A 13,869-nucleotide genomic window follows, 5' to 3' on the forward strand; every position below is an offset into this window, starting at 1 on the left:
ACCCATAAATAATAATAATAATAATATATACAGTATATATATTGGACCCATGAATAATAATAATATATATAATTATACAGTATATATATATTGGGGCCGCCATGAATAATAATACATGTACCTGGCACACAGGTGAGAACAGGAAGGCAGGACATCCTCCATAGGGGTGGAGCGATCCCACCTGGACAATGCAGGGGGAGGGGGCGGTCCCGGGTGACGTCAGAGAGCCCTTTATAAGGAGTCGGGAGCCGGAGTCGGACACAATGTAGCGATCTATAGAGAGAGAAGTATCGGTGAGATCGCCGCTCAGATCCGTATAATAGAGCCGCACAGCGCCCCCCTCTGATCAGCACTCACATTGGGACTTGTACCCGCTTTTGTTGGAGACCCCCCCACCTCACCTCCCCCCGGGACCCCCATTACCGGCAATGGATACGTTCTATCTGTGGATCGCTCTGCTCTGCTCCTGCTTCGTCTCTGGTGGCGCCATCCAATGGCTGTAAGTAGAACTGCATTGCTCTGGGACTCCTCTCCGGAGATTTGCTGTATGGGGGCTTCTCTGGGACCCTTCCTTCAATATTTACTGTATGGGGGGGCTTTTGATAGTTGTAGTATGGGGGGGGGGCTCTGGAATCCCCCTCTTTAAAGAGTTTCTCAATGGGGGGGGGGGGGGGGGCTCTGGGACCCTGTCTCTAGAGTTGTATTATGGAGGGGGGGCTCTGGGACCCCCTCTCTAGAGAGTTTCTGAATGGGGGGCTCTGGGACCCTGTCTCTAGAGTTGTATTATGGAGGGGGGGCTCTGGGACCCCCTCTCTAGAGAGTTTCTGAATGGGGGGCTCTGGGACCCTGTCTCTAGAGTTGTATTATGGAGGGGGGGCTCTGGGACCCCCTCTCTAGAGAGTTTCTGAATGGGGGGCTCTGGGACCCTGTCTCTAGAGTTGTATTATGGAGGCGGGGCTCTGGGACCCCCTCTCTCTAGAAAGTTGTAGTGTGAAAGAGGAGGGGGGGGGGCTCTGGGACCCCCTTTCTAGATATGTGGTATGGAGGGGGGGGGGGGGCTCTGGGACCACCTTTCTAGAAAGTTGCTGAATGGAGGGCTCTTCTGGGACCCTGTCTCTAGAGTTGTAGTATGGAGGGGGGTGCTCTGGGACCCCTTGTCTAGAAAGTTGCTGAATGGGGGGGACTCTGGGACCCTGTCTAAAGAGTTGTATGGAGGGGAGCTCTGGGACCCCCCTATAGAAAGTTGCTGAATGGGGGGCTCTGGGACCCCCTCTCTAGATTAATGTGGTATGGAAGTGGGGGGCTCTGGGACCCCCTCTCTAGAGAAATGTGGTATGGAAGTGGGGGGGCTCTGGGACCCCCCTCTAGAGAGTTGTATGGAGGAGGGGCTCTGGGACCCCCCCTCTCTACAGAGTTGTATTAGGGGCTTTGGGACCCCCTTCTCCAGAGTTGCTATATGGGTGAACTCTGGGACTCCTTTCAAGTTAGTTGCTACATAGGGGGGCTGCTCTTGGACTCCTCTCCAGTGGGTTGCTGAATTAGGGGGGGGGGGTAGTGTCTAATTCTGGCTATCCAATCAGATTGTTGGTTTATCCTCCTGTGTATGTCTGTAGCTGATCAGGCTCGGGGTGTGCATGTGTTTTGTACGTGGATGTGAGCTCCGGCTCTCCTATGTATTGTCCTTTTAAACCCTAAACCTGCAGGTGAAATAATCTCTGGAGGTCCTTGTTCAGCCACTTCCTGTTATACGGTGACAACGCTCTGTCCCTTTCTCCCAATTCTGCTTGTGTTGTCACCCTGTCATGCAATCTTCATGCGCTGTATAAAGCAGAACTATGCTTGCCTGAACTCCAGTGCTGTGGCCTCCTGGAGCTTCTCGCTGTCCTCTACGGACGGACAGATTTCCCTTCTCTTCCTGATCTGCTGACCATTTTTCACCCAACTGGAAGTGAGGGAACATTTCCATGAAGTGCAGATAGAAAAGTCTGATGGGGGTTCCAGTCTTTCCATACAGTCCAGCAAAGAACATTTTTTTTATGGTCTGTGTTGCTATTGGTAGATTTATCCTCCTTTCCTGTCTGGTAAAACCACCGTCACCAGGACATTGGCGGTCAGCATTCTAGCAGATTCCGGCTCATGTCCACCTGGTGTGTGGATGGGCAGATATCATCTTATCTATGGAGCGTTGTACAGTGAATAGATAATACCAGATCTCCGATTTCTGCTTGTATGTACAAATTGGCGATCAGTTAGGGCCCATCTGTCAATATGCCCAGCCTTCCCTACAAATGTCCTTATCAGTACAGGAGCCAGGTCTTATCTTGTCTGTGGACCCTGAGATGCTGAGCCACAATCCCTGAACTCCCATTATCTTTTATTATCTGTTTGATGTCTGTGCTCTCCACTCCCAGCTCTATGGAGCTGGCCATAGACCAATGGTGGTCAACCTACTTGATATGGGAGGGGGGCTGACCTTGCAAAAGGGCTTCTTATAATGTAATGCAAGGCTGCGTTGGGGTGGCCAGGCGGTCCTCCTGCGTTGGGGTGGCCAGGGGTTCCTCCTGCGTTGGGGTGGCCAGGGGTTCCTCCTGCGTTGGGGTGGCCAGGGGTTCCTCCTGCGTTGGAGTGGCCAGGGGTTCCTCCTGCGTTGGAGTGGCCAGGGGTTCCTCCTGCGTTGGAGTGGCCAGGGGTTCCTCCTGCGTTGGAGTGGCCAGGGGTTCCTCCTGCGTTGGAGTGGCCAGGGGGTCCTCCTGCGTTGGAGTGGCCAGGGGGTCCTCCAGACATGCTACAGGAGAGGTTCAAAGATCATGCATACCCAAATCTGGCATAGGAGATGTAGGAGACTGAGGACATGCTTCAGGAGGCGGTCATAGACTGGAGACACATTACAGTAAACTGCTATTCTAACAGTCTAAAGTAGCCCTTCTCAGCCAGGGCTCCATGGAAATCCTAAGGTTCCTCCAGAGGTTGCAAGAGGTTGCTTGTGCTGTGGCTAACCAACCTCCTGTCTGATGGTTCCGTCAAAGAGCCCAGTCCATCACCACTTGGCAGAGCCAGTAGCATGACACCAATGATAGTCAAAGCTGTATTGGTGGCATTCTAACCACCACTGTCAGGGAGGGCATTCTTCTGTAGACCGCCACTGTCAGGGAGGGCATTCTTCCCGTAGACCACCACTGTAAGGGGACCTTCTTCCCGTAGACCACCACTGTAAGGGGACCTTCTTCCCGTAGACCACCACTGTAAGGGGACCTTCTTCCCGTAGACCACCACTGTAAGGGGACCTTCTTCCCGTAGACCACCACTGTAAGGGGACCTTTAAGGGGACCTTCTTCCCGTAGACCACCACTGTAAGGGGGGCATTCTTCCCGTAGACCACCACTGTTGGGGGGGCATTCTTCCCGTAGACCACCACTGTTGGGGGGGCATTCTTCCCGTAGACCACCACTGTTGGGGGGGCATTCTTCCCGTAGACCACCACTGTTGGGGGGGCATTCTTCCCGTAGACCACCACTGTTAGGGGTGCATTCTTCCTGTAGACCACCACTGTAAGGGGACCTTCTTCCCGTAGACCCCCCACTGTAAGGGGACCTTCTTCCCGTAGACTACCACTGGACTAATCGTAGCAGGGGTTCCCTGAGATGTAAAAATTTCAAGGGTTCCTCTTGGGTAAAAAGTTTGAGCAAGGCTGGCTTAAAGAATAGTTTTCTTAGGCTTAATTGAGCACCTAGGTAGGGAAAATGGACTATTGCCATATGTGGTCCCCAGGCTGCAGGTTGGGGTGGGGAAGGGGGAGAATGTAGATCATGGATTCCCAAACTATGGCCCTCCAGTTGTTCAGGAACTACAATTCCCATCATGCCTAGTCATGTATGTGAATGTCAGAATTTTACAATGCCTCATGGGATGTGTAGTCCTGCGGCAACTGCAGGGTCGTAGTTCGGGAATCCCTGCTGTAGATCATAGACCACCAGTTATGGCGAACGTTGGCACCCCAGATGTTTTGGAACTACATTTCCCATGATGCTCAACCACACTGCGGTGCATAAGCATCATGGAAATGTAGTTCCAAAACATCTGGGGTGCCAAGGTTCGCCTTCACTGCCCTAGACCATGAAACCTCAAACTGCGGCCCTTCAGCTGTTGCGGAACTAAACATCTCATGAGGCATTGTAAAACACTGGCCTTCTAAGACCGGACTAGGCATGATGGGAACTGTAGTTCCTGAACAACTGAAGGGCCAAAGTCTGAAGACCCCTGCCTTAGACTCTAGCTTATGCCCCGTTTCCACTGAGCGGATCGGTTCGGGTCGGTACGGTACGCTAATTTGAGAGTTTCCATTATGAAAGTGGCCCATACAACCGAACCAAACCGCACCATTCCTGGTCCTGCTTCAGATGTAGGGCCATAGGAAATGGTACGGTACGGTTAGGGCGGAGCTACTGGCGTCACGTGATAGATTCCACTGATTGGCGGACAGGAAAACTTCAATGCTCACGTCAAATGAAAGAGCAAAACAAACACCTCATTTGGTGTAAACCCCGCATGGTCCCTGGTGGCCCGACTTGCAGTGGAAACGATCACCTGAATAGGCCGGACCATTCTAACCCTTCCAAACTGTACCGAACCGTTCCGCTCAGTGGAAACGAGGCATTAGTTCTTTTAAGAGAACCAGTCTCCAGTGCCGGCTTATCAGGAGGGGGCAAACCATCATACAAGATTTTCTAACCTGTCCAGTCATAAGCTACGGTCAGTGGTGTTCCAATGTAGTGAGTCTTCTAATATTTTTAGTATTTTATGGTCAGTGGTGCCTGGCCAGGCCTGGTAGACCTCAGATCATCCTCCTGCAGTATTAGGACAGTTGCATACATTTCAAGGCCTCTGGGGTTTACTTCTCACTCTAGGTTGGGCATCTTGTCTAAAACACCCAACCCAGGCAGAAACTTAGACAACGACGACGTCTGAATTTTGGGATGCTTTGGTGCATCGGCAGCCCGTTCTTCTCAAAAAGCTCCCGTAGGGCAACTTGACACACATGCGTTATGACGTAAAAATTTAAGCAGGTCTTAAATTCCTTTTGGATAATACTGCATGGGATGGCAAGGGGGCCTCCTGCAAGGGGTGGTCTTCAGGAATGTTTTATAAAGCGTTTTTCATGTTCTTCAAGTCTTATGTAGCAATCAGTGGAACATTTGCTGTTCTTTGGTCTAATGGAATCTTTAAATCTTCTCCACCTTTCAGGGGTCTCACCATTAACGGCAGTTCTGTGGCCTGGAACGAGAGTGAACACTGCAACCTCCTCAAAGGACTGGTCCCTGACCAGATGCAGCTTTGCAGACGGAACCTGGAACTCATGCAGAGCGTCGTCACCGCCGCCAAACAGACAAAACATGCCTGCCAGATGACCTTGTCCGACATGCGCTGGAATTGCTCCTCCATTGAACTTGCACCTCACTTCACGCCGGACTTGCTGAAAGGTAAAACCTGAATGTGATCTTGCAATGTACAGAGATTCTTTTCGGAAGGAAATAAAATATGAACTTCTCTTGGTTTCTGGAAACCGGATTTACAAAGTTTCACCCCAAACTGGACTTAACCCTTTTATGACGGCTGAACACTTTTTGGTGTCAGAGGTGGGGTCTCTCCTGTGGTGCCACATATGTGGCATGTTCTTGTGCTTGGGAGCATGCTTGGTTGTGCACCCCAGCACCGAGACAAGCGGTCACTGACCGCTCCTGGTCTCGGAATATTGGGAGCTGGGAGGACCGGCTCTTGATATGTGAGCTTTACGAAAGGAAACTGCCTCTGTATGTTTTTGCTCTGCAACGAGGAAAAGATGCTGCTTTTTTTTTTTAAAGAAAACTCCAAAAAATGTTGATGGTGAACCCGTTTGGCCTTGGCACCCAGTCAGCTAAGGGGTGACCCAGTATATAGGGCATGGGAGTGGTTGATAACTTTTAAACTTACAAGAAAGGTTTCTGTGACCAGATAAGGGGGTACACTGGCCTTCCTGTATGGGACCTGAGCCCCATTAGTCCAACATGGGGGGGGGGGGCCCAGGCAACTTTATGGTGTAGGCCAGTGGTCTCCGAAATGCAGCCAGGGGGCAATATGTGGCCCTTTGCTTGCCCTTATCTAGCCTTTGGGGCACTATTCCACCAACTGACCCCAATGATGGGGGTACCATTCCCCCCTGCTGACCCCATAAATGGGCTCTATCCTTCCAATTGATACCCAACAATGGGGCACTAATCGTCTCGGTAAAACCAATGATGGGGTGCTGATGTCAAGGCGATTTCTACTCCCACTGGCCACAGTCCGGCCCCCCCTAAAGCCTGAAGGACAAGTAAACTGACCCTTTGCTTAGAAAGTTTGGAGACCCCTGGTGTGGGCAGTTCAAAAGCTTTTGATCATAGCTTACCAACCTGCCCCCCCCCTGTTTGCTATGCTTCAGTTTGTGAATGAGCAGGGAGCCTCTGTACAGAGTGCCTTCTGTGGTGCAGCTGAGGCTGCACACAAAGAATTGAGGATCTGCATTCTCCATCTTTTTCTCTGTCGAAGTGAGACTTCAGGGGTCTGTTTAGACCAGCCTTTCTCAACCTTTTCAACACCGAGGAGGAACCCTTGAAAGAAATTTCTGGTCTCGGGGAACCCCTGCTAAAAAGTTAAAAAGCTACAACTCATAACACATTAGTGTGACAGTCAGTGGGAAGAATGCTCCTTCCTCTTGCTGTCATTAGGAAGAATTACCCCTTACAGATAGCTAAAAGGAGCAAGGTGTCATTGGAAACTAATGTGAGAGGCAGAAATTGCCCATTTCGGGAGGAACCCCCTAGGCAGCTTCGGGAGGAACCCCCGTTTAGACCGTTGATATTTTACCAAAGCTCATTCACACAGGTACTCTCCCTGTGTGAATGAGTACTTTGCTCATGGGAGGGAGTACTTCTAGGAAAATTCTTCATGGATTTCCAGAAATCTAATCTGCATTAATCAATTGCTATGTTTCTATTTTTGTTTTTGGGTTTAGATCTAAAACTATTTTCTCCAGTTCGTCATGTTAAGGAGTATAATTTTTTATTTTTTTTCCTTCTTTCTCCAGGGACTCGAGAGTCTGCTTTCGTGTACGCGTTGGCTTCCGCTACCATAAGTCACACCATCGCCCGGGCCTGCGCTTCAGGAGAGTTGCCGACTTGCTCGTGTGGTGCCACGCCGGCTGAGGTTCCCGGGCCGAGCTTTCGATGGGGCGGATGTGGCGATAACCTGCGTTACGGCCTCCAGATGGGGTCAGCCTTCGTGGACGCTCCTATGAAGTCCAGCAAATCTGGAACACAAGCCACCAAAATTATGAACCTGCACAACAACGCAGTCGGCAGACAGGTGAGGCTCCTTTTTTTTTTTTTTTTTTTTTTTTTTTCTTTTTTGACTTGTCAACCATTCACATTGATGCATTGGAAGATCGGTGTTTTTAGACCTTGAAAACTTATAAACCCTCATTCAGTTTAAGATCTAACCTGAAGAACAAAACCTGTCCTACTGCAGCCAGTTCCTGGATGTGGTGGCTGCGTTGGGTTCCTGGTTGTGGCGGCTGCGTTGGGTTCCTGGTTGTGGCGGCTGCGTTGGGTTCCTGGTTGTGGCGGCTGCGTTGGGTTCCTGGTTGTGGCGGCTGCGTTGGGTTCCTGGATGTGGCGGCTGCGTTGGGTTCCTGGTTGTGGCGGCTGCGTTGGGTTCCTGGATGTGGCGGCTGCGTTGGGTTCCTGGATGTGGCGGCTGCGTTGGGTTCCTGGATGTGGCGGCTGCGTTGGGTTCCTGGATGTGGCGGCTGCGTTGGGTTCCTGGATGTGGCGGCTGCGTTGGGTTCCTGGATGTGGCGGCTGCGTTGGGTTCCTGGATGTGGCGGCTGCGTTGGGTTCCTGGATGTGGCGGCTGCGTTGGGTTCCTGGATGTGGCGGCTGCGTTGGGTTCCTGGATGTGGCGGCTGCGTTGGGTTCCTGGATGTGGCGGCTGCGTTGGGTTCCTGGATGTGGCGGCTGCGTTGGGTTCCTGGATGTGGCGGCTGCGTTGGGTTCCTGGATGTGGCGGCTGCGTTGGGTTCCTGGATGTGGCGGCTGCGTTGGGTTCCTGGATGTGGCGGCTGCGTTGGGTTCCTGGATGTGGCGGCTGCGTTGGGTTCCTGGATGTGGCGGCTGCGTTGGGTTCCTGGATGTGGCGGCTGCGTTGGGTTCCTGGATGTGGCGGCTGCGTTGGGTTCCTGGATGTGGCGGCTGCGTTGGGTTCCTGGATGTGGCGGCTGCGTTGGGTTCCTGGATGTGGCGGCTGCGTTGGGTTCCTGGATGTGGCGGCTGCGTTGGGTTCCTGGATGTGGCGGCTGCGTTGGGTTCCTGGATGTGGCGGCTGCGTTGGGTTCCTGGTTGTGGCGGCTGCGTTGGGTTCCTGGATGTGGCGGCTGCGTTGGGTTCCTGGATGTGGTGGCTGCGTTGGGTTCCTGGATGTGGTGGCTACGTTGGGTTTTCCCTTTTTGGGGTCCCCCCCTTTTTTTGTGCAAGTACCAAAATTCCCTGTTGATTCTGCCAGTAGGTGTTCTTGTATGGTATGTTATTGCTTGTAGATGGGACTTCTTTATTTCTTGGACACCTTGTCTAAGCATGTGCAACAAAACCAGTTTGCAAGTTCCTGTCCTTGGTGTTGAAGTATACTAGTGGGCTGACGTATATATTTTTTTCTGTAGGTCCTGATGGATTCCCTTGAGACAAAGTGCAAGTGTCACGGAGTGTCCGGTTCTTGCTCTGTGAAGACCTGCTGGAAGGGGCTCCAGGCTCTGCCACATATAGCTGATGAGCTGAAATCCAAGTACTTGGCAGCGACCAAAGTCATGCACAGACAGATGGGAACCCGAAAGCATTTGGTGCACAAGGAGCTGGACATCCGGCCCATTCATGACTCTGAACTGGTGTACCTGAACAGCTCACCGGACTACTGCACCCGAAATCCCAAGCTTGGGTCCTATGGAACACAAGACAGGTGAGCAACCAAGCTGCGTGCATTTTTTTTTTTTTTTTGTCTTTGCTTCCACAATACTCGATTCTCAGGAGTGATGGAAATACCGGAAGCTTTGGGGATGGGGAGGCCGATATTTGACCAAGGAGTATTGCTTCTGCAGGCAACCTAAGATTGTCCCAATGAGGCGATTTCATAATGTTACCAATACAAAGTAATAACTTCACATAGAACAATGGTAGCTCATCAACGCTACCCTTCCAGATCTCCACTGCTATCAATTTTATTGGATGCTTATTGGCCAACGTTGGATGACCAAATATAGTGATTGGCTTGTGCATGGAAAGCCAAAACCTCCCCCCACCCCCTTATCAAGTTGTTAAAGCAGATCTTGTATTGAGAAAGGGTTTGAAAATTTACTTTCATCATAAAGACACTTTTTTAATAAAAAAAATTCAAATGGGATTTATAATCCCATAATTAAAAAAAAAAAAAAAAAAAAAAAATTAATAGTTGCAGTATTTCTTTTTTAGTTGGTATTCAATTATTATATGATTGGTATTTAGTAGTAGGTCTTAGTATCTGGTCATTAGTATTCCAATGTCTAGTATCTGTTAGTATTTATGATTTTATTTATTAGGACTTGTATATATTCTATGAATAAATAATAAAAAAATAAAATAGATTTGTACTCCTGGTATATTAGTATCTGTCAGTTTTTCATGGTTTTATTTATTAGCATTTGTTAGTATTAATAAAATGCCAATAAATAGTATTTTATGTACGTTTTTAAAAATACGAAGACATAAGAACACTATATTTATATAAAAAAAAAAAAACAAACAAAATCCAACCATAAATGATAAACAAATACTGTGATAGTATTAGTATTTGTTTAATATTTATGGTTATATATAATTAATATAATTTTTTTTTTTTTGTATTTTTAAGACGTAGTATTAGTATGTTTAAAATACTATTATAATACGATGTGTTAAAAATACCAAGACGTACATAAAATACTAGTATTAGTATTTTTAACGCATAATCTAATTAATAGTATTTTATGTGTTTTAAAAATACTAAGGCCTACATAAAATGCTAAACAAAATAAAATCACAAATACTAATCAGTATTTATCATTTGTTTTAGTATTTATGGTTTTATTTTTTATTTATTTTTTGTATTTTATTTTTTGTATTTTATGCATGTCCTTCGTATTAGTATCTTTAACTCATAGTATTAATATAATAATAATAAATAGTATTTTAAAAATACTATGTCTTAAATTCTAATACCTACAGAAAATGCTAAAAAAACAAAATAAAAACCATAAATACTAATACTATCAGTATTTGTTTCATTTGTTTAGTATTTATGGTTTTATTTTGTTTTTTTAGTATTTTGTTTGTCCTTAGTATTAGTATTTTTTAACACCTAGTATGTGTTTTTAAAAATACTAAGACCTACATAAAATGCTAAACAAAATAAAATCACAAATACTAATCAGTATTTATCATTTTGTTTTAGTATTTATGGTTTTATTTATTTATTTTTTTGTATTTTATTTTTTATTTATTTTTTGTATTTTATGCATGTCCTTCATATTAGTATCTTTAACTCATAGTATTAATATAATAATAGTATTTAAAAAATACTAATACTATGTCTTAAATTCTAATACCTACAGAAAATGCTAAAAAAACAAAATAAAACCATAAATACTAATGCTATCAGTATTTGTTTCATTTGTTTAGTATTTATGGTTTTATTTTGTTTTTTTAGTATTTTATGTTTGTCCTTTAGTATTAGTATTTTTTAACACCTAGTATGTGTTTTTAAAAATACTAAGACCTACATAAAATGCTAAACAAAATAAAATCACAAATACTAATCAGTATTTATCATTTGTTTTAGTATTTATGGTTTTATTTTTTTTATATTATATTTTTTATTTTATGCATGTCCTTCGTATTAGTATCTTTAACTCATAGTATTAATATAATAATAATAATAATAATAATAATAAATAGTATTTTAAAAATACTAATCCTATGTCTTAAATTCTAATACCTACAGAAAATGCTAAAAAAAAAAACAAACCATAAATACTAATACTATCATTTGTTTAGTATTTATGGTTTTATTTTGTTTTTTTAGTATTTTATGTTTGTCCTTTAGTATTAGTATTTTTTTAACACCTAGTATGTGTTTTTAAAAATACTAATACGTTGTCTTAAATACAAATACTAAGACCTACATAAAATACTAAAAAACCAAAATAAAGCCATAAATACTAGTATTTGTTTAGTATTTATGGTTTTATTTTTTTTTTTTTTTTTTTTTTTTTGTATTTTTATTAACACAATCGTAATATAATGGTATTTTATGTGTTTTTAAAAATACTAATACGAAGATCTACATAAAATACTAAACAAAAAAAAAAACAAAACTATAAACTAAACAAATACTATCAGTATTTCTTTAGTATTTATGGTTTTATGTATGTCTAAATTGTATTTAGTATTTCGGTTAGTGTTGGGATTTATTAGGTTTTTGGTTTTTATACTTTATTTATTAGTTTTAATTACCAACAGTTCTGTACAGTCATTAGCAAGATCTTATAAATGCTCCAATCAACTAATTGCCAGTCCATCCAGAACTAAGATTTTGATGGGTTTTTTGTATCTGTGATCCATTCTTTTAGGCCAAATTTTCATATCATTGAGTTGCAGTAATTCAATGTAACCTACATCAATCCATGGTGCCTTGCGGTGTTTTCCCCTGGCTCACTTTTTAACTTATTATTATTATTATTATTATTATTATTATTATTATTATTATTATTATTAATTTTTTTTTTTTTTTTTTTTTTTTTTTTACGTGGATTTTGAGTATTAGGTGGCTGTCTAGCTTAGTGATTTTCCCCCCCCCCCCCCTTTTAGCGGCCCCTTCTTTCTTTCTTTATTTATCCCCCCCTCCCCAGCTAACTTAACAACAATTTAATTTTTTTTTTTTTTTCCCCCCTCTTAGCCGCCCCCCCTTTATTTATTTACCCCCCCCCCCGGCTCACTAACAATTTTATTTATTTATTTTTTTCTCCTAGACTCTGCAACAAAACGTCGGTGGGCAGTGACAGCTGTAACTTGATGTGTTGCGGGCGCGGCTACAACGTCTACACGGAGACCATCGTGGAGCGCTGCCAGTGCAAATACCACTGGTGCTGCTACGTCATGTGCAAAAAATGCGAGCGGACGGTGGAGCGATACGTCTGTAAATAAAAAACGCTTTGCGCAGTTTTTTTCTGGATTGAAGGGGCTTTGGGGGCCCCCAAAAAAAAAATATTTTATTATCAGTACTTGTGTGAGAAGGCGGAACAATGCTGGTACTCTTCTGGTTTTGGTTGGTGATGACGGGAGAGTCGGCCAGCGGCAGTTGGGAGAATCGGCTTCCGATAAAAGACTCTTCGTCCAATTGGAGACCTCGGAGGGACGCCGCCATCAGGGACGCCGCTAGGAGAGAATTTATCAGGCGTTGGGCTGGCGGTCTGCGAATATTGCACTGGATTTCATGGGGAACCTCGCAGACCCATATGGTACCCCGGACACCCCCATAACCTAAATCCCTAGACCTTCTTTTTTTTTTTTTTTTTGGACTTTATACAGATCGCAAATTCAAACCATTAAGTTGACATTTGCTGTGCCTGGGGGGTTCAATGATTAGGCGGCCCACTTATTTCGAATGGGCTGCTTGCACACAGAACTCTGCATGTACCATTTGTTGAATGCTGCACGTCACATGTGGTGTGTTTTCTATTGGCTGCCACTTCACAGCCCCTTTTTTGGGTTTTCATTCAAATTTAATTGCACCGTGGGGTATAAATTTATAGGGTTTTTTATGGTTTTTCAAATTTTTTAAGGATTCTTGTATATATTTTTTTTAGTTATTCAGCAGCAGCAAATGTACATTCGTTCTGTGAGAACCAATCAGCTGTGAGCAAAATCAAATGTTCATAAAGGGAAACTATTCTGCGATTTTAATTCATTTTTAATATTTAAAGAAAACTTAACCCCCCCCCCCCCCCCTCTCATCCATGTCTCCATGCTTTATATTGATAGATCACTTTAAACCCTCCCACATTTCTAGCCACGGCCATCTTGAGTAAGGGCAGATGGTTCATTGTATCATTTACCTCCTGGAGTCCACTTGCCCTTAGCTCGGGGGGGGGGGGGGGGGTGGAGGGTGTAATTAGCTGAGAAAGCAGTGAGCAAAATCAAATGACAACCCCCCCCCCCCCCCCCACAAATCCATCCATGTCTCCATGCTTTAAATTGAGAAATCACTTTAAACCCCTCCCACATTTCTAGCCACGGCCATCTTGAGTAAGGGCAGATGGTTCATTGTATCATTTACCTCCTGGAGTCCACTTGCCCTTAGCTCGGGGGGGGGGGGTGGAGGGTGTAATTAGCTGAGAAAGCAGTGAGCAAAATCAAATGACACCCCCCCCCCACAAATCCATCCATGTCTCCATGCTTTTAAATTGAGAAATCACTTTAAACCCCTCCCACGTTTCTAGCCACGGCCATCTTGAGTAAGGGCAGATGGTTCATTGTAGCATTTACCTCCTGGAACCCACCTGCCCTTGGCTCAGGCATGCGGGGGGGGGGGGGGTCGGGTGTAATTAGCCAAGAAAGCTGTGAGCAAAATCAAATGTCCCCCCCCCCCCCCCCCCCCCAAATCCATCTATCCATGTCTCCATGCTTCATATTGAGACATTACTTTAAACCCCTCCCACGTTTGTAGTCATGGCCATCTTCAGTAAGGGCAGATGGTTCATTTACTTCCTGGAATCCACCTGCCCTAAGCTCAGGCATG

The 13,869-nt window shown here is 45.2% G+C and overlaps 1 protein-coding gene across 1 annotated transcript; it reads left to right on the top strand.

Annotated features, from left to right (window-relative positions):
• Positions 1-428: 428 nt before the first annotated feature.
• On the top strand, positions 429-12,275 carry LOC309560137 (protein Wnt-11b-like; the record flags this gene model as incomplete). Its single annotated transcript, XM_082263683.1, has 5 exons — positions 429-499; positions 5,242-5,477; positions 7,100-7,377; positions 8,726-9,018; positions 12,101-12,275. 5 exons carry the CDS (start codon positions 429-431, stop codon positions 12,273-12,275), a joined length of 1,053 nt encoding a protein of 350 aa, XP_082119809.1.
• Between the last annotated feature and the right edge of the window lie 1,594 nt (positions 12,276-13,869).

Source organism: Pelophylax lessonae, assembly GCF_965119305.1.
Source record: "Pelophylax lessonae genome assembly, chromosome: 7".
Lineage (NCBI taxonomy): Eukaryota > Metazoa > Chordata > Amphibia > Anura > Ranidae > Pelophylax > Pelophylax lessonae.